Genomic DNA, 26,619 nt, shown 5'->3' on the forward strand with positions numbered 1-26,619 from the left:
GCTGTATGGTACGACACCTTTGCCTTTCCATTTGGATAAATAAAACTACTACTACTACTTAAGTTTAAGATAAAATTAAAATCTTTGTAATGGGTATTAATAACATTGTTATCGTCTGGTGCCTAGCCTCGTTTTCTCCGTTTCCTGTAACTATTATAATATTGTACACATCCAAAACATTACAAGTGTTTGTAAAATGAGTCGTCTATTATCAAAGGCGGCAATCTGTACATTTGGACAAAAAAAATTTATTGATATGTCAATACAGATTTATTTGAATATAATCGTCTCCTTCAAAGAATACGGTTCAAAACCTGCATTAAATAAAGGTTAATAGTTAACCTGTTATTTATCTAAGATGTCGTTCCGAAGAGTTTTGTGACTGCCAATGGAATACAAAGTCAATAATTCGTTTTTCTGATTTACCAATCATTGTCCAAAAGTCAGATTGCCGCCTTTGATAATAGTCGACTCAAATAGTGTTTCACTTATGTATTTATTTTGAGTGCAAATTTCTCGCTAAATAACAAACCACAACTATGATAAAAACTTTTACTCAAATAATTCCAAATATTTGTGACACAGTGTAATTTTTATTTTAAAATCCACGTTCTTTACATAAAAATTAAGTTAGTGAATCAGCCGCTAAGGGCTCGACCACAAAGGTCGCACATCGGTGGTTGACAACCGCAGTATTTATGGGCCCTAAATCGGTACTCGTTTTTCATAATACATAACAATAAAATAAATTTGGTTCAGTAGAGTTCTAAATTTTATGTTAAACCTCTATCATCGACTTCTTAATCCATCCATTTCTAAGCCCATCCATAAATATTAAAGCAAAAACCAAAAATATTTTATCTATAAAATGTCGCTTCGCCTGACTCATTCGATTTTCACCAATACCGTCGCTTCCTTTAAACATGCGCCTATCTTGGAGCCTTTCAAAATTCCCAAGTCGCTACAGAAATTATTTTCAATACATTCAAACACAAAGACTCCAAGCTCTATTCATATAAACGGTAGCAGCATTGATAACGTGGAACGAATGATCGATGTAGATGGCTTTTGTTTGATACATGATCAAGTGGTCTATTTGAAAACACGACATGTGGTTCATCTTTCCGATTATGAATCAGATTAAACAGTATTTTATTTCCGAAGACTCTTATTCAAATAACTATAACCTAGCAATGTTTGAGATAATTCCATCATTTCGTGTTTACCTTCATTCATAATCATCGTACCGCCCGCCATCGGGGTAGAGTTCTTCTATACTATCTAGAATAACTGCGTTCATCCACAGTGCATTTCCAGAGACCTTTTTTGCCACGTACCATCCGGCTTTGAAATGAGCTCCCCTCCATGGTGTTTCCCGAGCGCTATGACATGTCCTTCGTCAAACGAGGCTTGTAGAGAGTATTAAGCGGTAGGCAGCGGCTTGGCTCTGCCTCTGGCATTGCTGACGTCCATAAGCGATGGTAACCACTCACTATCAGGTATGGTAGTACGCCTATAAGGCCAATTAAAAAAATATACATTCCGACATCCAAGTTGCAAAAATAATGTAATATAAAAAAATAAAAGAGCTAGTTATAAAGTTTGTGCTCGCAACGCCTGCTTTTGTTCTATTGTAATAAATCGCGGTAACATGTACCGTACCTCAACGACAGGTACCACCGTCCTCTCTATTCCTGTCACCAAGTATTTTTGCATTACAGTTTGAACTGTGGAATCTTCTAAAATACAGTTGAAACTTTCATTTCGTATCTCACGTGGAGAGTACCAGTAATCACTGCCCAGGTAGGATTTGAATTTATTCGGCAATTAAAAAACTTATCTTCCGAAGGTGAAGGTGTAGTAACTTTATGATGTCTCTTAAGCTCTAATAGGAACTTCATTCCGAGTGGCCCATTACCTACCTATTTTTGCAAACAACAAAATACGCTGAATTAAGTAAGTAAATTTATCAAGCTTTCGTCGTTTTTAATCTAATTAGGGGATAAAAAGATTTGTCGAAATTGCTCTCTAGCTGAGAAGCTGGCAAAAATATTACCTTAAGACGGAAATTATCTAATTAAATTATTCCAGCTAAGTTGTTAGATAGGGTAAACGGATCACTTTGTAGTCAAACCTCAAGTTTATTCCATTTATTTCGTTATTATATTTTCAATGTTTCGACCTATCATTGCGCTATATAACCTTGATCAACTGTTGTGACTTTATTGTCTTCTTCAAGATTGAAATAAAGCCTCAGTAACAATTTTCGATCTCGGTAAAGAGTTCGACTTGCAACCTAACCCAAACATCAGCCCACTGAGTTTTTCGCCGGATTTTCTCAGTAGATTCTCGTCAGTAGATTCACTCGCGAAGCAGCTGCCCTTGAGTTGTTAGGTCTCCTTTGAAGGCACTCGAGCAGCTGTTAGCAAATTCCATGCCCATCTGGCTGAGCCTTTGCTCGCCCACCTGTCCTGGTGAAATTGAAAAGACCTCCGGGCTAGTACAAGTACTAGTTAATTCCTAAAATATAAAAAAGTAAAAAATTTTTAGTAGGTAGGTCTTAAAGATTGGTTTATTTTTTGAATTGTAATGTTTATATTTAATTGCAGCTAAGTTTCACTATTGTAAATCCATTCGAAAAAACTATGAACGTAAACATTAGAGTAGCCAAAAAAAAATATTTCTTTTTTTTGGAATTTCAACGAATTTAACTAGAAAATTGAAAAAGTCGTAAAAACGTCATAACTTAGATGCCGATTTCCCTCCTCGTAAAGCTAAAATAGTGTTTATCCTTAGATCCTTATCCGTTTCTCCTTTATGTACATATGTATAATGTGACTATGCAATTTATTCTGTAATTTTAGCAAAGTAAATGTCTCTCCTCCAATTCCATTTAAAATTTCTATCTGTTTACTCAACCACAAGATCATACTACCCTAAACGTCGTCTATCTATCACAGACTCTAAACATTTACACTATCGCTAACCTCTATGTATGTCTGGTCCTTTATAAGGGTCTCTTTCAACAGGCCCTTATACCGATAGAGCGAAATTAATTCTATTGATATCCATTCGTGAAACTTCGCTTAGATATATTGGTAAGTTTAAGACTTAAAATTCGGCACTGACCTGGATTGGGCTAATCACCGTTCTAAATTCATTGAAGTAGTGTTAATTTATCTCCCACTTTGACTTTAGTTCAGAACATTTGTAATCATGTTTAGAGATGTATAATCATTACATGTTATAGGAACATATATATTGTGTTTTGTCTTTGTCATGGACATTCAAGTTCACAGAAGATCGAGAGAGACAAAATACCGTGTTAGTTACATCGCTTTCATTAATAGCGGGCATAAAGGTTAACTCCCATTGGAATACAAGAATTAATTGAACGTAGTTTCACGAGGTAATTGTTTGAAGAAGTGATGGGAAACCGAAATGTTTGCGGTAGGGGATTTTGTGTTCCCAGAAGAAAATACATTTTTCCTCTTCATTTATAGAAATCAATAAGAGAACGTTGCTTAGACCTATTCGTGTGACGTGACTATACTGGAGTCCAATCTTGGTAAAGGTTAACCGTGAGCTCTTTTGTCCAACCTATACAAGAAAACGCTACTTAGACAAAGTGGCGCGCCACGAAAATCCTCTTATCGTGGCCGTCGCTAATTACTTAGGCGACCGTGATCCGGTGGTAGATTCTGCAAAACACTGCTCTTGCTAGAGCTAGTGTTAGCAAATTCTCTCAGGTTGAGCCCGTGAGCTCACCTAACCGTCTGGGCGTAGCTGGAATACCCTCTTAGGCTACCAGAGAAAAGGTAACAAAAAATACGAGAAAAACTGCGCCGTGATGTCTTTGCGCTGATAACCCTAAGTTCACAAGCTCCCCCTGCAATTATTAACCGACCTAAAATAATAAAACAATTTTAATATTCATTTATTTAACAGGACGGGTAAACTGCACTACCCAACAGACGTTTGCGGTCCACTTTTTGAGGAAGAGCTGGAGTTCTGGGGTCTGGATGCCAACCAGGTGGAGCCGTGTTGTTGGATGACTTACACACAGGTAGTACTAGAGATAAATATAACCAATACAGCACAGTCGTTGTCCAAACTAGTAGCTGATGCTTGATTTTTTATTGCTTAAATGGATGGACAACCCACCTGGTGTTAAGTGGTTACTGGAGCCCATAGACATCTACAATGTTAATGCGCCACCCACCTTGAAATATAAGTTCTAAGGTTTCAGTGTAGTTACAACGGCTGCCCCATCCTTCAAACCGAAACGCATTACTGCTTCACGGCAGAAATAGGCAGGGTGGTGGTAGCTACCCGTGCGGACTCATAAAAGGTCCTAGCACCAGTAAATAACGAAAGTACAGCAAAACAACGAAAAGCAATGTTGTTTGATTATTACAGCCAAATAACGAAAAAGAATCAAAATCTGTTATAATAGACAGAGAAAACACTATAGTGATAACATTAAAGTTCTTATACGAAATTAACATTCTGATAAATATAACTTTAAACGCATATATCCTCAGAGCTTTGTCATTTATTTCTTTCAATCATTGGTATGGTTGTCATTAGCTCAAGCACTGCTGGATATGGCAATCGAATATACTTCGCTTCGAATTGCTATGTCCAAAATGCACCAGTTTATCGAAACTACTCTAGATATTAATCTGATATGATTGATGGATATCCAAGTTATTGGATTTAGTTGACTTTAAAACCATGAAGACACAGGCTTACATACACCGCGAAGGAAGGCCGTTTATCATGGCACTTTCAATTTTATGGATACCTGCACCCTATCAAGAGTTTTAAAATATTTAGGATCAATATTTCTATGTTCAGTATCGGAGACATTCGGAAGCCAAATTGACTGCTTTCTTTACTTTACTAAGCTCGAATACCCAAAAAACTAGTATTTCCATTTGACTCCGACAGAAAGTCGTTCGGATTGTCATTAATCCAGATCTCACGGAACGTTTTGGAATATTTGGATCAATGTAGGAATTATAATGTTCTTTATATTCGGTACCACACTACTTTCCTCCGAGACTAAATTCATTCCAACCATCTGAAATCCTCAATATTAAATAATAGCCTCTTAAAAGTCGTCGTGACCTAAGGGATAAGACGTCCGGTGTATTCGTGTTGAGCGACGCACCGGTGTTCGAATCTCAGGCGGGTACCAATTTTTCTAATGAAATACGTACTCAACAAATGTTCACGATTGACTTCTACGGTAAAGGAATAACATCATGTAATAAAAGTGAAACCCGCAAAATTATGATTTGCGTAATTACCTTTTGTGAGTCCGCACGGGTAGGTTTTTTTTTAATTTATTTATTGCTTAGATGGGTGGACGAGCTCACAGCCCACCTGATGTTAAGTGGTTACTGGAGCCCATAGACATCTACAACGTAAATGCGCCACCCACCTTGAGATATAAGTTGTAAGGTCTCAGTATAGTTACAACGGCTGCCCCACCCTTCAAACCGAAACGCATTACTGCTTCACGGCAGAAATAGGCAGGGCGGTGGTACCTACCCGCGCGGACTCACAACAGGTCCTACCACCAGTAATTACGCAAATTATAATTTTGCGGGTTTCACTTTTATTACACGATGTTATTCCTTCACCGTGGAAGTCAATCGTGAACATTTGTTGAGTACGTATTTCATTAGAAAAATTGGTACCCGCCTGCGGGATTCGAACACCGGTGCATCGCTTCAACACTATTGCACCGGACGTCTTATCTTTTAGGCCACGACGACTTCAAAAAAAGGTACTACCGCCCTGCCTATTTCTGCCGTGAAGCAGTAATGCGTTTCGGTTTGAAGGGTGGGGTAGCCGTTGTAACTATACTTGAGACCTTAGAACTTATATCTCAAGGTGGGTGGCGCATTTACGTCGTAAATACGTCGAGAAAAAATAATAATAATAATAGCCATATTTATAAATTAATATAGAGGGGATTAAGGATATTATCGCAGAGAATAATTAACAGTCGCACGAGTACTCTGTTGATAATTTGTAATCCGCATAATATGATACTCAAATTTCCTTTGATCTACTAAATAATTCGGTTACCTCATTTCCCAAGTGAAATAGTATTGGAATTCTGAAACACGCGCTACACGGAGATACGCCAGAGATCGTACGAAATAAAATTAATACACTAATAAAAGCGGCGAGTTAAGTTTGTCTGAAGAGTTAATTGGCTTTCTTCAGATAACTCTTTGTCCGAAAAACTCAAGAGACTTGGTAAATTGTCTAATATTGTCATTTGTTTCTGGTTCTGACTCAGGAGAATGTTTGATGTTTTGCGCTTCTTTTTCCCTACTTATGCTGATAGCCTTCATAGGCTATATCAGCGTTACCCTAGTATGTAGGTGAGCTCTTGGGGCTCAAACCGGAAGTGTTGCTAAAACTACCCCTAGCAAGAGCTGTGCTTCGCAGAATCTACCACTGGATCGGAAATGCGACCCACCGAGAAAATCCGGCGAGACACTCAGTGGGCTGTGTCTATGGGTTAATTTACTCGCTGAGCCCTTCGTCGCAAGCGACGAGTTCGGCGAGAACGGTGACCGGTGCATTGTGGTACCTAAAAGCACCGCTAATGGATCGGGAGGATCCGTAATGATGTGTTTAGGGCGACATCAACTGTTTACCATTCGATGACGCTGATAATCTCGCCCTGTGGTAGAGTGGCGTAGAGATGCGCTTAGCACTAAAGGCACGCATTGTGCATCTCGTTTGGATTTTGTCTCATCTGAAGACACTGGTTATTGAGCGACATGCAGTTTGATAAGCAGTTTTTTACTCTACTCAAGTCCAAAATACCTCGCTTACGGAACACCCAGGGGATGAACAATTAATTTAAAAAAAAAATACTGACCACAGAATGCACTACCACGAATTTTAAATATTGCAACAATAGTTAGAAATCACCGGGGTTCCGTACTCATATACTCTGAAGAGTAATCTAACAGAATATTGTCCATATAGATTTTACGAAAGAAATATTTGAAAACACGATGAAAAAAACCATACAATCCTGCTATGGCAGTAAAAAAAACAAGTAAGTTTAATAACGCTCGGAATATTGCCAAGATACATCGGTGGCTGCACCAATTTAATATCAAACAAAAACTAACACGTTGTTCGTAAAACCTCAGACGTAGCAAAATCCTCCACGAACGAGAAAAGGTATAAAGCACTGAAACTCTATAGTAAGTTTTAACGGCTTTTGACTTTCCGATAAACTATTTGATGACTGAAAATTTACTGCATCAATGAATATGTTTGAGCATTAAATAACATAAAAACTATATTATAAAGGATATCGTGCATGACGATTGTAATTTGTGGATCTCGTAGTTGAAAGGTCTATTAAAAAGTAATAGTACCCTACAGTCAGTGATAATTATATTTTCTGAAATTTTAACTACAATAGGCCAAGACAAAATGGTTAGATGGCTTTTTTCCTCTCATTGCCAAACGATTTTTGTTAGTAGCTATTTAAAATGTTAAGTAAGCTCAAATGCGATCTTGTTTAACTATTTCACAAAGCAGAATACTTATCTATACTCTATACTAATATTATAAAGAGGAAAGATTTGTTTGTTTGTTTGTTTCGAATAGGCTCCGAAACTACTGGACCGATTTGAAAAATTCTTTTTCCATTAGAAGCCGACATTGTCCCTGATGAACATAGGCTACTTTTTTTAAAAAATTTTTTATTTTATTTTTTTTGTTTCATGTGTGTTAATGTTTCCGAAGCGAAGCGAGGGCGGGTCATAGATAAATACATATAAATTAGTTATAGTTAAGCAACTCGAGCACTCAAAAAAAATGATTATGGGCGTTGGCCACTAGATGGCTTCGCTTCGGTTAGTTTCTCATTGCTCCTGTAGATGGCAGTAACATATTACCCATCCTCTATTTTATTTTCAATGAAGGATTTTGTAAATTGTCAGAAACTACAAATTGATAAAATTTAATCAATTTGTCTATAACAAATAAAGACTTATTTAGACTTTTTTTTATGTTCTGTGTTTAGTTATACAATAATTAAATGCCTTAACTTTAACAACATATAAGCTTAGGGGCATCCGCTACAAGATGTCGCTAGTTTCCATACAAACAAAATATTTGTCTTAAAGTATCGCAATTTCAGGGGCCTGATATTCATTTCAACAAAATTCCTGAATTTTCTTTTTTATTTATTTAAGCCCACGTTCCGGCAAAACGTTATTGTGCAATGCATATGCTTGAAGTCCTTTTATCGATGTAAGTCAACTTAAGCCGTTCCGCTGCATTGTGCTTAAAGCTTAAATGCGCTTTAGCGGTTCTCGAAAGGGGAAATGAAATTGAATTTTCTTTGTTTCCCGTTTAGCATTGAAAGGGGAACTAGAGTGAAGATTATTTCCGCTGGAAAAAATTGCGGGATGAAAGTTGAACTCAGCCTGTCGGCGTCTCGGTCTTTGTGTTGATGCGAAGGTTTTGTCTCATACTTACATTTAATTTTGTTTTGTAGTAACGTTCCAAGTTTCTATGTATATGACGGTGTGAGCGGTGACGTCAGAGACTGATGACGCCACATTGTTATTACGAACGATGACGTCAGCGACACTGACGTCATTCTATTAGTCGTTGTCATTACCTTCCATAGTGACCGTAAATAAGACTCACTTCTCCAATTAATTCCATTTATTAAATTTCAAGCGTACAACAGTAACAACGGAGAGCTCTGCCTCGCTCGGCTGCTCGAGACGAAATGTATTGTGCGACAATAGTCACTCGTATACTGGTGGTAGGACCTCTTGTGAGTCCGCACGGGTAGGTACCACCGCCCCGCCTATTTCTGCCGTGAAGCAGTAATGCGTTTCGGTTTGAAGGGTGGGACAGCCGTTGTAACTATACTGAGACCTTAGAACTTATATCTCAAGGTGTGTGGCGCATTTACGTTGTAGATGTCTATGGGTTCCAGTAACCACTTAACACCAGGTGGGCTGTGAGCTCGTCCACAAATCTAAGGAATAAAAAACAAAAAAAAAAAAACGTATTTATGATTGAAAGTGTCGGTAGCTTAGTCACGAATTCTTATGAATACCGTCTTAAGCAATTGTTTACACGGGTTGGACTTACATTATACAACAATGTCAATATTAAAGAAACAGTTAACCTTAACTAATCTTAGTTGACTAAGTAGTAATGTTGCGCCGATATAGGTATACAAATCAACAATACAAAAGCAACAATAACAATAACACAAGTCCCTAGAAGACACTCCTTGCCCTCATAGCAATAGTGGTTTGTCGAAGTTCTCGGGATTTAATTCAATATTATTTTAATTTTCATTTAACACTAGCTGACCCGGCAGAATTCGTAGTGCCTCAATCGATAGATAAAAGACCTAAACTTTTGTATGAAATAAACTTAAAACAAACAAAAGGAATCCGTCCGACGGGGGACACATCAAAGGAAAAACAAAATTGATATTTTTATTTCATTCCGAGCATTTTCATATTTATCTACCTTTCAAAACCTTCTCTGGACTTCGACAAATAATTCAAGACCAAAATTAGCCAAATCGGTCCAGCCGTTCTCGAGTTTTTCTGTCGCCTCACTGGACGGGCGAACGACAGAGGAGGAAGAAGGCGGCCTTCAAGACCCTGCCTTGGTCATAGACAGGGCCATGAGGACCGTCAAGTCATATGCGGCCAACGGCACTAAGACCAAAGCCGCTGGCCGTAAGCTGCGAGAGGTAGTCTCGCAGGTCTCGAAGGTTCTGCCTTCGGTTGCTTCCGCCAATGACCAGGTGGTACAGCTGATGGCGGAGAATTCGAGGCTTCGAGCACTACTTCAAGCCCAACAGCAGCCTGATGATGAGGCTTCTGCTTCGAGTAAGGCAGCGGCATCGACGCCGTCGCCCGCGTTGCCCCGGGCCACTGGGTTGCGAACTCCACCGGCCCATGTACCGGCAGCGACGTCATGTATCGCCGGGGCGCCTCAGAAGCGCCGTTCCCCGGCGCTGACTGGCGATGGGTGGCCTGTGCTGCCGCCACCGCGCGCGGCTGAGCAGCGGCCACGTCTCCCGTCGCCACGCACTAGGGAGATGACCGCTACCAAGCGGCAGCAAGCACTCGTAGGGCCACGGGAGCTGACTGGAAAATTCAGCCTGGACGAGGTCATCAGTCGCACCGTCCAGGTTGTATTAGAAAGGCTGGACGGCAGGCTGGCGGCCCTCGAGGCGCAGCTCATTGCTCCGGCTGACGCTCGGCGACCGGCATATGCCGCGGTGTCGGGTACTCCAGCCGCTCGCCCCGCCCCCGTACGGGCTCCAGCCACTAGGTTGGGCCCGGGACGGGATAGAACCAAGCGGGGGGGGGCACCAACGCGAAGTGCCCATCGCAAGCACCCCCGCCTCGTCCGCTGCCTCCGCCCCCGTCTAACATGGACGAAGGGTGGAACGTGGTGGCCCGGCGGGGTGCCAAGAAGGCTCCACCAGCAGCTGCACAAGTTGGTAGAGCGCCAGCGGCTACAGCGGCTCAGGTTGCTCCCCATCAGGGTCGGGCGCCTGTAGCCGCTAAAAACAAAAACAAAAAAAAAACGACGAAGAAGCAACCGCGCGCGCCGCGGTCGGCGGCAGTGGTCCTAACGCTGCTGCCGGCTGCCAAAGCTAAGGGCATGACATACGGAGATGTCATTGCTCGGGCGCGCGCGGCAGTTGACCTGGATGAGATCGGGGCGGGGGAGGGCCTCCGCTGTAGGCAGACAGCCAATGGGGCCAAACTGCTAGAATGTCCCGTTGCCGATAGTCCCGGCATCGCGGAGCGTCTGGCGGCAAGGCTCCGTATGGTCCTGCCTGAAGAGGAGGTGCGGGTGCATAGGCCGGTCAAGATGGCCGAATTGAAAGTGACCGGCCTGGACGACTGCACCACCAGGGAGGAGGTGGCGGCGGCCGTCGCTGCCCAGGGCAACTGTGCCCTGCAGAACATAACAGTAGGCGAGCTGCGCTCCGGTTATACCGGGGCTGGTTCCGTGTGGGTACGTTGCCCGGTGGAGGCGGCCGTTGCCCTGGCTGCTCCTCCGCCCGGGAGACCGTCGGGGGATCCGGGCAGGTTGCGCGTGGGCTGGATAGCAGCCCACGTGCGCCTGCTAGAACCGCGTGCCTGGCGGTGCCTAAGGTGCTTCAGCACTGGGCACTGCCTCGCCAGGTGCGTGAGTGCGGTTGACCGCAGCGGACTGTGCTTCCGCTGTGGTCAGCCTGGACACAAGGCGGCCGTGTGCTTGGCTGCGCCGCATTGTTCGTTATGTGCGGCGGCCGGACGCAAGGCTGACCACCGGACCGGGGGCAAGGCATGCCCCCCGGCCGGCAAAAATGCAATTAGAAATTGGCGCCGCCAAGCTAAGCGTCGCCAAAAGAAGCGGTCGGCCGGGGGAGCACCGGCTGGCACTTTGGCCCCCGCTGAGGCGTTCGAGCCCGATAGCGGGGACAATAGAGTAGGGGAGGGGGCGATGGATGTGGTCCAGGTTTAATGGATCACACCTATCGCTTCCTCCAAGGAAATTTGAACCACTCCGCCGGAGCTCAGGACATGCTGCTCCAGACTATGGCGGAGTGGTCAATTGACGTGGCTGTGGTCGCCGAGCCGTACTTCGTTCCCCCAGCGGACGACTGCTGGTTTGGGGACGTTGATGGCTTGGCGGCCATACATATAAGAAGATCCGCGATGATTCCTCCCCTGGCGATGGTGACCAGGGGCCCCGGGATCGTCGCGGTACAATTAGAAAATACCGTCGTGATCGGGGTGTACTTCTCTCCAAATCGGCCTACCGTCGAGTTCGAGCGGTTTCTGGACGGGCTAGAGGTGATCGCTCGTCACCTCTCTCCCCGTTCGGTAATACTGGCGGGGGACTTCAATGCGAAGTCTGTCGCTTGGGGTTCCCCATCCACGGACGCTCGTGGTAGGCTGTTAGAGGAGTGGGCGGTCGCGGCCGATCTCTGCATCGTTAACAGGGGCTCGGTCGCGACATGCGTGCGGTGGACGGGAGAGTCTATCGTGGACTTGACGTTCGCGAGCTCGTCCATCGCACAGCGCATCCTCGGCTGGGGCGTGGTGGTGGGGGCGGAATCGTTGTCGGATCATCGGTATATCCGGTTCGATCTTTCCGCTCCCACGCCAACACCGGCCGCAGGCGCTCGCGGGGTTAACCCCCCGCGGAGTGCATCCCGGTCATTCCCTAGGTGGGCATTGAAGCTCCTGAAGAAGGAGCTCCTGGTGGAGGCCTCTATGGTGGCGGCGTGGACGCCCATGCACCCACACCCTTTCGATGTGGAGGCTGAGGCCGAATGGTTCCGCGGCGCGATGCACCGCATATGCGATGCCTCGATGCCCCGGGTCGGCCCTCGGCATTGCGGACGGCGGCAGTCGCCCTGGTGGTCGCCTGAAATTGCGAGATTGCGTGCAGTCTCCATTCGGGCGAGCCGCCAGTGTGCTAGACACCGCCGTCGCCGTCACCTGCGGCGCGACGACCCCGTCGCGTTCGCAGAGGAGGAGACCCGGCTGCACGGCGAATATCGCGCTGCGAAGGACGCCCTGCGGCTGGCCATCAGGCGGGCCAAGGAGCAGAACATGGAGAGACTCTTGGAGGCGCTCGAAGCGGATCCATGGGGGAGCCCGTACAGGCTGGTGCGCGGTAAACTGCGCCCGTGGGCCCCCCCTTTGACTGAGCGACTTCAGCCTCAACAGCTGCGGGACATCGTTTCGGCGTTGTTCCCGCAGGAGCGGGAGGGTTTTGTTCCCCCCGCTATGGGTGAGCCGTCGGACGCCATCGACGGCGAAGCCCCTGCTGAGGTGCCCCATATTACTGGGGCAGAGCTCCGTGTGGCCGTTGTCAGGATGACTGCAAAGGACACGGCCCCCGGCCCGGACGGAGTCCATGGTCGGGTGCTGGCCTTGGCCCTCGATGCCCTAGGGGACCGGCTCCTGGAGCTATTTAATGGTTGCCTGGAGTCGGGACGGTTTCCGTTGCTCTGGCGGACGGGCAGACTTGTGCTGTTGAAAAAGGAGGGGCGCCCGGTGGATACAGCCGCCGGGTATCGTCCTATCGTACTGCTGGACGAGGCGGGAAAATTGCTGGAGCGTATTCTGGCTGCCCGCATCGTTCAGCACCTGGTCGGGGTTGGACCTGACCTGTCGGCGGAGCAGTTCGGCTTCCGGGAGGGCCGTTCGACCGTGGATGCAATTCTTCGCGTGCGGGCCCTCTCGGACGAGGCTGTCTCACGGGGTGGGGTGGCACTGGCGGTGTCTCTTGACATCGCCAACGCATTTAACACCCTGCCCTGGTCTGTGATAGGGGGGGGCACTGGAGAGGCATGGGGTGCCCCTCTACCTCCGCCGGCTGGTTGGCTCCTATTTGGAGGCCAGGTCGGTCGAATGTACCGGGTACGGTGGGACCCTTCACCGTTTTCCGGTCGTGCGTGGTGTTCCGCAGGGGTCGGTTCTCAGACCCCTCTTGTGGAACATCGGGTACGACTGGGTGCTGAGGGGTGCCCTCCTCCCGGGTCTCCGCGTTATTTGTTACGCGGACGACACGTTGGTCGTGGCCCGGGGGGATGATTATAGAGAGTCTGCCCGTCTCGCCACAGCGGGAGTGGCCCTCGTCGTCGGGAGGATCAAGAGACTGGGCCTCGACGTGGCGCTCAGTAAATCCGAGGCCTTGTGGTTTCACGGGCCGCGGAGAGCGCCACCTGTCGACGCCCACATCGTGGTTGGGGGCGTCCGGATAGGGGTCGGGGTGCAGTTAAGGTACCTCGGCCTCGTGTTGGACGGCCGGTGGGCTTTTCGTGCTCACTTTGCGGAGCTGGTCCCTCGATTAATGAGGACAGCCGGTTCTTTGAACCGACTGCTCCCGAATATCGGGGGGCCGGATCAGGTTGTACGCCGCCTCTACGCTGGGGTGGTGCGATCGATGGCCCTGTACGGTGCGCCTGTATGGGCTGAGCCGCGCAATCGGGCTACTATGGCTCGGTTCCTGCGCCGGCCGCAGCGCACCGTTGCTATCAGGGTCATCCGTGGATATCGCACCGTCTCATTCGAGGCGGCGTGTGTGTTGGCGGGGACGCCGCCATGGGAGCTGGAGGCGGAGTCGCTCGCTGCCGACTATCGGTGGCGCAGTGAGCTTCGTGCTCTGGGCGTGGCGCGTCCCTCCAAAAGTGAGCTGCGGGCGCGGAAGGCCCATTCTCGGCGGTCCGTGCTCGAATCGTGGTCGAGGCGGTTGGCCAACCCCACGTGGGGTCTACGGACCGTCGAGGCGGTTTACCCGGTCTTTTATGACTGGGTGAATCGTGGCCGAGGACGCCTCACCTTCCGTCTGGTGCAGGTGCTGACTGGGCACGGATGCTTTGGAAAGTACCTGCACCGGATAGGAGCTGAGCCGACGACGAGGTGCCACCATTGTGGACACGACCTGGACACGGCGGAGCATACGCTCGCTGTCTGCCCCGCTTGGGAGGTGCAGCGCCGTGTCCTTGTCGCAAAGATAGGACCAGACTTGTCGCTGCCTGGCGTCGTGGCGTCGATGCTTGGCGGCGACGAGTCTTGGAAGGCTATGCTCGACTTCTGCGAGTGCACCATCTCGCAGAAGGAGGCGGCGGGGCGAGTGAGGCAAAGCTCTCCTCACTACGCAGAAACCCGCCGCCGCCGAGCAGGGGGTCGGGACCGGGGTCCCGTCCGTAACCCGGCCCCCTAAGAGCTTCGGGCTCCACCCGCTTTGTGCGGGGAGGAGCTTAGGCGTGGGGCAGCGTGGTAGGTCGCGTTCCCCCGACCGCTCCGGGGGAAGGTGTAGCGCGGCGCTATCAATCGGGCTCTTGGCCCGTCGACCGAGGGAACCGGCGGTCATGTTGCTGGCGGCCGCCGGTCCGGCGTCTGGGGGACGGCGGGATGGATGTAATGTGCTTTGCGTAAACCCTGTCCCGCCGTCTCAATAACTCCGACTGGGTTCCCACCCGGTCCGGGGTAGGGCGCCGGCTGTGAGCGGCAGGAGTTTTTAGTGAGGTTCGACTCCCACATACCCCACCTGCCGTGCGGGTGGGGATCCGGCGATTTTCTCCTGTGGAAAAAAAAAAAAAAAAAAAAAAAAAAAAAAAAAAAAAAAAAAAAAAAAAAAAAAAAAAAAAAAAAGCCGTTCTCGAGTTTTAGCGAGACTAACGAACAGCAATTCATTTTTATTTAGATAGATAGATTACCTTATCGCTTACCGGTAGTAGGGTGTCTTGTGAGCTCACCCGGCTTGGTGACACTACCCTGCCTATTTCTGCCGCAAAGCAACAAATCGTTCTAGTTTGAAGGGCGGAACAGCTATTATACAACACAAATGAGACCTTATGTTTAAAGGTGAGTGGAATTATACTAGTGATGGCTATGGTTTCTGGTAACCACTTAACACTAAGTGGACCGTGACGTCGATTACTGACCTAGACAATAAAAAAGAGTTCAATGCTTTGTTTTTTAATGAAACAATAATTTTTGCGGTCACAACCAATCGACTACACGAAATGTATCGCTTTAATAATTGAGGTTTTAATTCATATGGAAAACCAAAGAAATTTGCGGTTCGTTTTATCCGTTTATTTTACTGTTCGAAATTTTCGAAATTATTTTACTGGTGGTAGGACCTCTAGTGAGTCCGCGCGGGTAGGTACCACCACCCTGCCTATTTCTGCCGTAAAGCAGTAATGCGTTTCGGTTTGAAGGGTGAGCCAGCCGTTGTAACTATACTTGAGACCTTAGAACTTATATCTCAGGGTGGGTGGCGCATTTACGTTTTAAATGTCTATAGGCTCCAGTAACCACTTAGCACCAGGTGTGTCTACCCATCTAAGCAATAAATAATATGTTCGTCTACCCATCTAAGCAATAAAAAAAAGAATGATCGTTCGTAATAAAAATGTGGCGCCATTAGTCTCTGACGTCACCGCTCACACCGTCATATACATAGAAACTTGGAACGTCACCACAAAACAAATGTAAGTATGAGACAAAACCTTCGCATCAACACAAAGACCGAGACGCCGACAAACTGAGTTCAACTTTCATCCCGCAATTTTTTCCAGCGGAAATAATCTCCACTCTAGTTCCCCTTAACACCAGGTGGACTGTGAGCTCGTCCGCCCGTCTAAGCAGTAAAAAAATACCGTTACCGTCCTATTCCCAAAGTAAGCTTAAGTTAACGATAATAAAGGACAGTTATGGGCAGGAACTGTGAGCATCAAAATATATATTAGATCCCAGACATGAACAAGCTTGTGCAGACCCTAATGTCTTTAACTCACATCGATTGGGAATATAGCATGTGTCCCGATAGTTAGTCATATCACCCTTTGGCTTACCTTAGCACATGGCATTATCCAAGGATTAACAAAGCACACGTACATAACTTTTTAAGAATTTTGAATAAAATTAAAAAAAAATTCGAAGAACTATTTATGTACAACAAAGAATTAATCTTACAAGCTTCGAGCGATCACGACAAAGAACAGGCTTATGGAGGACTTATTCTCCTTCGAGCAAATTAAACTAATAGCGTAATAAAAACAATCCTAATGGATTACAAAGATGACACAAATACATTCAGATGTAGAATATTCTAACTCTAACTCCAATGATCAAACTCATTAACCACTCAACAAGCAATTGTGTTCTGATATAAAAGAAATCGTTTGGAGTGGATGTTCTGTTCTATATACTATATCTATATTCTATATAGAAAGCACATCTGAATGTTGATCTTTTTAAGTGCAGCTATGTAGCTCTATTTGATGGACAGAAGATTTGAATTCCTACAAGATACTTAATTCAGGTTTTTCGTTTCCTATACACACTTGTTATCTTCTTCTTCTTTCTTTCTTTCTTCTTCAGATCTTTTGCCTTTTGCATCCAGTCCCTACCCACTGACCCGCTGCATATTATCATACTACTACTGAGCTGGCGCTTTGACCCCGAAGTGGGTCTTGGCCTCCGACAATAAACTTTGCCATTCATCCCGGCTCTGCGCAACACCTTGCCAGTCCGACACATGGAGCTCACGTAAATTTCCTTCCACAGCGTCAGACCAGCGGTACTTGGGCCTCCCTACGAGGTGGCGTCCCTCCGGTACACCCGCGTACACACGTTTCACAGCCCGGTCCTTCTCCATACGCACTACATACCCGAGCCATTCGAGCCTCCGTGCCTTCATCTCCCCCAGAATATTTGGCTCACCAAAAATCCTCTCCACATCCTTATTTTTCCAGACGTGCCAAGAACCGTCTTCTTTCTGAACTGGTCCTAGTATTTTTCTCAATAATTAAAATTATCATGTAGGGAAATAAAGATAGTCAACACGCTCCTCATCTCAATCTCTGAATTTCACTGATCCTGGGCTACATTACAGCACCGTGACACACAAGAAACCCTGGCCGTCCTGGACCGCCTCGACTTGGACACTGAGAAGCCCACTGACGAGGAGGTCGCCCGTAAGTTCGGATTTGAGGAAGATTACCTAAAAGGAACCGTTAGCTGGTGGCAACATCTCAAGCCCCAAATGTGGTCGTTATTCGATGAGCCGTACAGTTCAAATGCTGCTAAGGTATGATACTATTTACTATTTTTTTGGCCAAAAGACTTTTGGCAATTTTTATCACTTCAGCGGATTCTGCAAACATATTTCGGATGACTTAATAAATTTATTTATTGGTGGTAGGACCACATGAGAGTCTTCACAGGTAGGTACCACCACCCTGACTATTTCTGCTGTGAACCAGTAATGCGTTTCGGTTTGAAGAGTAGGGGCAGTCGTTGTAACTATAGTGAGACCTTAGTACTCATATCTCAAGGCGGGTGGCGGCATTTACGTTAAGGATGTCTATGGGCTCCGGTAAACACTGAACACCAGGTAGGCTGTGAGCTCGTCCACCAACTTATGCAATAATATATATATATCGCAATTGGTGACTGTCGTTATTGGAATCAGATTGCTGTGTACCGCTGACAGCTCGATTGAAGAAAGAAAAGTCATAATATTCGAAAATCGTCGCACCGAAAGAGGATTTGACTCCAAAGCAGAAGAGTTATGAATCGGTCACTTCAATCTTATGTGTCGATGTGGGCATTCAATTTTTCTTTGTAGTATTCGGCAGCTAGATAAATTACCACTTTACCACTAGTAATTGTAATAGTAACTAACGCTTTTTTTATTTTTTTATTGCTTAGATGGATGGACCAGCTCACAGCCTAACAGGTGTTAAGTGGTTACTGGAACCTATAGACATCTATGACGTAAATGCGCCACCCACCTTAAGATATAAGTTCTAAGGCCTCAGTATAGTTACAACGGCTGCCCCACCCTTCAGACCGAAACGCATTACTGCTTCACGGCAGAAGCAGGCGGGGTGGTGGTACCTACCCGTGAGAACTCAGAAGTCCTGCCATCAGTAAAAAAATTAAGAATTACGAGTTTGAGTATTAAATCGTATATGTATGTATATGAAGATCTGACTATCGCTGATCTATAATCGAGAACTGATATGTAGTAATTTTGATTAATATTCAAACAGATTAATAATTTATTTTACACAATCGGAAACAGACATTCCCTGGTAGGAAGGGTTGTGAGCCCACATCGATGAATACTGCCTTCTTGGCTTTTCCTGTAGCGAAGCAACGCAAACAGTAGCTATGCAATAAAATTTGGACTTTGACTCCATGTCGTAAGGTAGATAGTGGTGCCAACGTTCCATAATCATAAAATACTAAGAAGAAATTGAATATATCTTTAAACTCGATACCCTCCAAGTTAATGTTTAAATAAAACGTATACTGAATCGTTTTATGAAAGGAATTCACAGTTTAGTACAGAAAAGTCCTTACAGTTTATTGGCAGTTAAATTGTCAACTAAAACAGTTATCGTAGATAATTTTAATTCAATTTCATCGCATTTTTATTTAGCTCCGGCCACATTTTAATCATCATTAACCGTGACGAGGAAATTGTCTCTGTTTTGCTTCGAAACCAACCCTCATTTAGATTTCATATATCAAAGTGAGGTTTATAGATTTTCATACTTACTAGAGCAAACTGAACTTTGAAGTTTACTATCAAATATTTGTACACATTTAAAACTATAGTTTGAATAGTTACTAGTATATCATGTGACCTCTTGTGAGTCCGCACGGGTTGGTACTCCGCCTATTTCTGCCGTGAAGCAGTAATGCGTTTCGGTTTGAAGGGTGGGGTAGCCGTTGTAACTATACTGAGACTTTAGAACTTATATCTCAAGGTGGGTAGCGCATTTACGTTGTAGATGTCTATGGGATCCAGTAACCACACCAGGTGGACTGTGAGCTCGTCCACCCATCTAAGCAATAAAAATAAAAATAAAATATGTATATTATATATTTATTATAGTATCGTTTTACAGCGCGCCAACTCAATAATTTGCTTTTCTTAAGAAAACTTTGCTGACAGGATTAAGTATAATAAAATTTGAATACGCGTTCTTTTTTGTTTTCTGTACCTGAAAAAACAACCATCGTGAAACTGTTGCAAGTCCAAATCTAAGTAAATGTTACGACTCAAAAGGATACGCCGCTTGCTGGTATATTTACCTTCAGCGGATGAAAAGAAAAAAGGTTTTTTTTTACCTATTAAACAAATACGAGTCCTCGTTAACCTTCCCGAGTAAATGATAATTTCCATAATTTCTTTACGTTAGAGTCGCTGAAAATATTTTAGCTTTGTTAAAATTTAAATGTTAGCAAACATTCTGCGCTCTGCAGATAGAATGAAATTATTACCTTTTCTTATTAACGTTTTCAGCTTGTTATTTTGCTTGTTTTTCTTCAACGAAAGGGTGAACGTGTTGATTCGAAATGTTTTTCATTTTTGTTTATTATTTTTTTACCTCAGAACGTGAGACCTACGAACGAATTATCGTAAAATCCCTTGTGCGTTTCAAGCTTAAGGAAACTGGTTACATGTATAAGGTTAAATGTTGGTGCAACAGTTTTGTGAATAGAAGTTAGGAATATCATAAAACATAAATATATCTCTACTAGCGACCCGCCCTCGCTCCGCTTCGGAAACATTAAAACACAAATGAAACCAAAAAAAAAAATAAAAAAAAAAATAAAAAAAAGTAGCCTATGTTCATCAGGGACAATGTCGGCTTCTAATGGAAAAATAATTTTTCAAATCGGTCCAGTAGTTTCGGAGCCTATTCGAAACAAACAAATCTTTCCTCTTTATAATATTATATAAGTATAGATTATAATATTAGTATAGATATAGATATTAGTATAGATATATAAAAATGAATTGCTGTTCGTTAGTCTCGAGAACGGCTGAACCGATTTGGTTAATTTTGGTCTTGAATTATTTGTGGAAGTCCAGAGAAGGTTTAAAAGGTAGATAAATATGAAAATGCTCGGAATTAAATAAAAATAACAATTTTGTTTTTCCTTAGATGTCTCCCCCGTCAGTCTTTTATTTATCGATTGAGGCACTACGAAGTCTGCCGGGTCAGCTAGTCTCTATAATATATAAAAATGAATTGCTGTTCGTTAGTCTCGCTAAAACTTGAGAATGGCTGAACCGATTTGGCTAATTTTGGTCTTGAATTATTTGTGGAAGTCCAGAGAAGGTTTAAAAGGTAGACAAATATGAAAATGCTCGGAATTAAATAAAAATAACAATTTTGTTTTTCCTTAGATGTCTCCCCCGTCAGTCTTTTATTTATCGATTGAGGCACTACGAAGTCTGCCGGGTCAGCTAGTCTCTATAATATATAAAAATGAATTGCTGTTCGTTAGTCTCGCTAAAACTTGAGAATGGCTGAACCGATTTGGCTAATTTTGGTCTTGAATTATTTGTGGAAGTCCAGAGAAGGTTTAAAAGGTAGACAAATATGAAAATGCTCGGAATTAAATAAAAATAACAATTTTGTTTTCCCTTTGATGTGTCTCCCGTCGGACGGATTCCTTTTGTTTGTTTTAAGTTTATTTTATACAAAAGTTTAGGTCTTTTATTTATCGATTGTGGCACTACGAAATCTGCCGGGTCAGCTAGTAAAAAATAAATTATTTAATTCAAGGAACTCGAACATCGTTATATAGCATATGTTATATAATATCGATTCTAATTTCTAGAAAGTTCTATCCTATGATATCACTGATACATTTAAATTGTTACTCAATCTGAACTAAAATTCTATGCTAATCTGGCTCTATATTTAATATCTTTGTATTTGTAAATTACCCCATTCTTCCTGGTGTTACGACTAGTAGCTTATACACCTTTATGTGGTAAGTACCAATCACTAAAGACAACATGTGACTAACCGTGCTTCTTTTTCCAGATAATCGGTGTTATATCAGTGTTTTTCATTTGTGTATCGATAATATCGTTCTGCCTAAAAACGCATCCAGACATGAGAGTGCCAGTGATCAGAAACTATTCAGTCACGACTGCGAATCAAACACAGAGCTGGGCGCTGGACAAAGTGCAGACAAACGCTCACATCGCGTTCTTTTACATCGAGTGTGTGTGTAACGCGTGGTTCACATTGGAGATCCTAGTCCGTTTCATATCCTCTCCAAATAAATGTGAATTCGTCAAATCCTCGGTCAACATCATCGACTACATAGCTACGATGAGCTTTTACATCGACCTCATTCTCCAAAAGTACGCCTCTCACGTCGAGAACGCTGATATCCTCGAGTTCTTCTCGATTATCAGGATTATGAGGCTGTTTAAGTTGACTAGACATTCGTCTGGCCTCAAAATCCTCATCCAGACTTTTAGAGCTTCTGCCAAGGAGTTGACACTGCTAGTGTTTTTCTTGGTACTGGGTATTGTGATTTTCGCAAGTCTGGTGTACTACGCGGAGAGGATACAGACGAATCCTCACAATGACTTCAATAGTATACCGCTGGGACTATGGTGGGCCCTAGTGACTATGACTACCGTTGGATATGGTGACATGGCGCCGAAAACCTACGTTGGAATGTTCGTCGGAGCGCTCTGCGCCTTAGCTGGAGTAAGTTTAATTGCAGTCTTCATTTAATACCAGACGTAATAAGACCTAAGATATGATTATACCTAATGTGTTGTGATTACACTGTATATAAAACACAAAATATCCCAGGGTCGAAAGATTGGGAAATTGTTGGTACTGCCCCAAACATCCAACCATAAATAAACCTAAGGTAAAACTACCGTTTGACACTAAAACCGTTTCAATGGCTTCAGCTCTTTTATAAGTGGTTTGAGTACAGGCAGGAGATCTAAAGGCCTATAATATGTTGTGTGACGTCAGAAACTCATTAACACAATGGAAAATACGGTCTAGTTTGACACAAAAACATGAGATTCAACATTTAAAGCTATAAGTCCAGAGCTGCCAACCGTTAAGCAATTTCCAGTTGTTTCAATGTGAGAAACCTTTTGTGTAACAGGTACTGACGATAGCGCTCCCAGTTCCAGTTATAGTATCGAACTTCGCCATGTATTATTCACACACGCAAGCGAGGGCCAAGCTCCCGAAGAAGCGGCGAAGAGTCATCAATGTGGAACCAACCAGGCCGCCTCTCCGTGAGTTTAAATACCATAATTAGTATATAGATCATATCGTCGCTCGAGTAGTAAGTGACACTAACTACTATACCACAGGTTAAATTTTTCATTCGACACTTTTTTTATTGCTCATGTGGATGGACGAGCTCACAGCTCACCTGGTGTTAAGTGGTTACTGGCCCATAGACATTTACGATGTAAATGCGCCACCCACCTTGAGATATCAGTTCTAAGGTCTCTAGTTACAACGGCTACCCCACCCTTCAAACCGAAACGCATTACGCTTCACGGCAAAAATCGGCAGGGTGGTGATACCTACCCGTGCGGACTCACAAGAGGTCCTACCACCAGTAATTACGCAAATTATAATATTGCGGGTTTGATTTTTATTACACGATGTTATTCCTTCACCGTGGAAGTCAATCGTGAACATTTGTTGTGTACCTTGAGTTTGAGTACCTTGGTTTTTTTTTCTTGTCAAGTATGTTTGTCATTAATTTCAGTGCTAGTATTTTCAGTTCACTATAACACAGACGAAAATTCTAATTCGGAGTTGTTGAAGTAAAAAACTTATTACTTACTAAGCAATATACGGCCTGGACTACAGACATGTTTTTCAAAAATTCCGTCACTTCGACTAAATTCATTCAATTGTTTGGTCGATCACCACAGATTTCTCCCGTGAAGAGTAATAAATTTGTAATCAGTAGTGTTACGTGCGGCAGTACCCAATTGTTCCCAATCAAAATTGTCTATCTAATTGCAATCTCTTCATCATTCGTCTAAATGCATAACGTAATTTATTAAGCAACTAGCGACCCGCCCTCGCTTTGCTTCGGAAACTGTAATTTATTATAGATTTCTCCACTATTTTATGGATGTTATTATACATATAAAACTTCCTCTTTAATCACTCTATCTATTAAAAAAAACCGCATCAAAATCCGTTGCGTGATTTTAAAGATTTAAGCATACATAGGGACAGACAGATATAGGGATAGAGGAAGCGACTTTGTTTTATACTATGTAGTTAAACAATAGACATATGTATTTACTATAGTCATTACATAGCATTATCTTGTAGCAATTCAAGGATTTCATTTAAATCATAATAAAGAAGCTTTATGTGTACTAACATGTTAACAGTAAATAGTTTAAGGTTTTGAAATCTACATTTCTGTTTTATTTAATTAATACATTTTTATAAATCATAAATAGCATTAAAAATGTCCGTAATTTCAACTTTACATTTTAAATTGTAGTGACAAATAAAAAGTATAGTCACTGGTAGTTTAAATATAGTCTGAGGTCGAGACTCAAAATTAAAGTGGAGATGTTAATGGATATTGCGTTCCCTCTGCATTTGACCCTGTTTTAAAATATTTAATACAAAGTGTTTGTTTCGAGTTTTCCTCAAGATTCAAGAGATATTTAATAAGGAAGGCTCTGGAAACAATGACATAACAGTATGTAGATAAAAAAGTAGCTTATTGGAACTAAAACTATCTTTAGGTGCCCCAGGAGTGACCGCCCCAGCTGGACCAATGGCTCCTGGCTTGGGACCTCAAGTCGTCAATCGACGTATGAACGCAATTAAGACCAACCATCCTAAAGATATGATGGGACCTAACATGGGTAATGATGAGTTTGAAACAAAAGCTTTATGAGAAACAGACTATGGATATTTAAATAGTATTACAAGAATACAAGACGGTTTATTTTTAACAGCGTTTGGGTATCGGTTTCCGAAAATAATTTGGGTAGTTGGTAGGCTACAGGAAAAGTTAACTAATATTTCATTTAACAATATGCATGGTCTGATCAACAACAAAATTGTGATAATTAATCTAAGCAATGATTGTACCATATAACTAAATAACAAAACCTTTTGGAGACTAATTTACTATCCAAGGCGCTCGTAGATAACATTTAAATCGTCTAGATACCCTTAAAACATACCAATGAAGTACCAACGGGTATTTGAAAATGGGCGAAATAAAGGTTATTTGCAACGCTACCAAACTTGAAGTATTTAACAATTTCATTTAAATTTAAATTAACTATACAAAGTGAAGTAATGAATGTATTAAATATTTTTTACATTGTTGGTGTAGTGAGCGGATATTATAATATAGTCACTCATCTGCTTGCGGCCTAGCTAAACGTGATTAGTCTCCAAAAACCAACCACTTGTAGTAATAAGCACTCTGAGTGTATGATAACACGTTTTAGAATATCTTGTCAAAATTTTAAAGGAATGAACATAAATTGGCTGAAATCACGATAGAGATTGACAAATCACTACACAAATGGTTATCACTAAAATGTTAAACATCTAATCGACTTAACAAGGTACGACGCATTAGGTGTGATTATGGTTGTACATTTGAAAAAGATATTTTCTGTAGCAGTATTTAATCTTTATAAAACTATACAATAGTAAAAGTATAATCTTTTTTCAATACTTAATATAATGTGAAACTGTTTTGCTTTATATTGCTTTAGTTACATTTACTGGTGATACAATTTCTGTCAAGCCGTTAGGTATGAAAGACGAGTCCATTTAAATCCTCACAAAATATACTTGTGCGAACTGCCTATAATCCGGATCCTACTGAGCTGATCCCCCTAAAATTGGAACTTTCGAGTCTACGAACATACCTCCTTTTTCTCTGTCTTTATTTTTGCTGAAGAAATCCATGAGTTCTCCGGTCCATTTGAGAAATTATTTGAAAATATCACCACCCTCAAGTTTATTTACAATTTCACGGATATACTTGAAGACGATTATTGCATTAGAAAAGAAGTTCTCTCCAGGGTATTTTTGAGTGCTACCACCACATTATCATATCTTTGTTCAAATGAGCTAAGCTAATGAGCAATTAGTTCTTCTCAATACAGACAGGCTTTTCTGTGGCAGGTACTATTCTTGGTACGCAGTGGTTTTAAAATACGAGTATCTTTGATGATTTCGACACCTATGGTGATAGTGGCCACTTACTATTTTGACGGTCATACATGTCGAGATAAAGTGCGTTAAATACATTATTATTCCATATGATGCTGTTTACCAAACTAAAACAGATGTTTAAAAAAATCAAAACTATTTTTGTCCATTAATAGGGTGATTTTAAAACTATCTCAAAGACAAAGCAAAACTTTTTCCTTCACTCTCAACAGAGTGGCTGATCGTTTCGTAGTCTTGGAGGAGGCAGTTTTAACGCGTCGCTCAATTCTTTTCTGCTGCACTCATTTAAAGGGCCTCCCACTGTAGTCCTGATTTGATCAATCCACTACATTAGAGACCTCCCTGTGAGGGACCATCCACTCTTCCCAAGACACAAAGCAAAACTAAAACAGTCAGCTGAAAAACCGTGATCCGAAGTAATGAAAATGAAGAATAACTCAAGCAAAAACAGAAAATATCTTGATCCAAGTAACAAATGTTAAACATGAACTCACAATACTAACTGTAGCTTATGCAATGTAATCCTCCACAGATGGTGATCGTAGCGAGCTTGAAGCTATGATCCAAACAACACCAAACAACTGCAAAAGAAAAAATTTAAACATGCTTTAGAAAGCAACACAAAGACGCCGTTGGGGTGAACGAACGGGCTTTGTATTTCGCCTGCACATACGGATTTGCTTACAGGAATGCTACCTTAGTCATCACTAACTAATCATCATCATTTGCACGTCTTCAAGCACACGGAGCCATCAAATAGGGTCCCCCATTCATCGCGGATGGAACAAAGGTCCGGTTACACGTATATACCTATTTGAATCAGCCTAGCTTCGTCGTAGAATAGTGGTGAACGCCTCGAATTGTTTTATTATTTGCGTTTGTTTCCGTGTCACTGTCGATGAGTTTTTAGTGAATTTCTTCTGATTTCTTTGCAGGCAATTACATCACATCGATCAATTTTCAAAACAGTAAACCTACAAATGAAGTATCAATAAAACAGACAACTACAGCGGTACACT

At 43.0% G+C, this 26,619-nt stretch overlaps 1 protein-coding gene across 6 annotated transcripts in view; it reads left to right on the forward strand.

Moving 5' to 3' along the window:
* Window positions 1-26,619, forward strand: part of Shaw (Shaker cognate w) — a 97,889-nt gene that overhangs the window by 59,226 nt on the left and 12,044 nt on the right. For 3 of the 6 annotated variants that reach the window (XM_089740124.1, XM_089740123.1, XM_089740122.1), the window contains 5 exons: window positions 3,949-4,066; window positions 17,455-17,649; window positions 21,416-22,096; window positions 22,515-22,650; window positions 24,145-24,267. In XM_089740124.1, coding sequence (XP_089596250.1) covers window positions 3,949-4,066; window positions 17,455-17,649; window positions 21,416-22,096; window positions 22,515-22,650; window positions 24,145-24,267 — 1,253 coding nt within the window. Of the gene's footprint in view, window positions 1-3,948; window positions 4,067-17,454; window positions 17,650-21,415; window positions 22,097-22,514; window positions 22,651-24,144; window positions 24,268-26,132; window positions 26,613-26,619 lie in introns of all 6 variants that reach the window. The other 3 variants (XR_016325742.1, XR_016325743.1, XM_089740125.1) reach the window with 3 other exon arrangements.

Source organism: Bombyx mandarina, chromosome 03 (genome assembly GCF_030267445.1).
Source record: "Bombyx mandarina strain Sakado chromosome 03, ASM3026744v2".
NCBI lineage: Eukaryota > Metazoa > Arthropoda > Insecta > Lepidoptera > Bombycidae > Bombyx > Bombyx mandarina.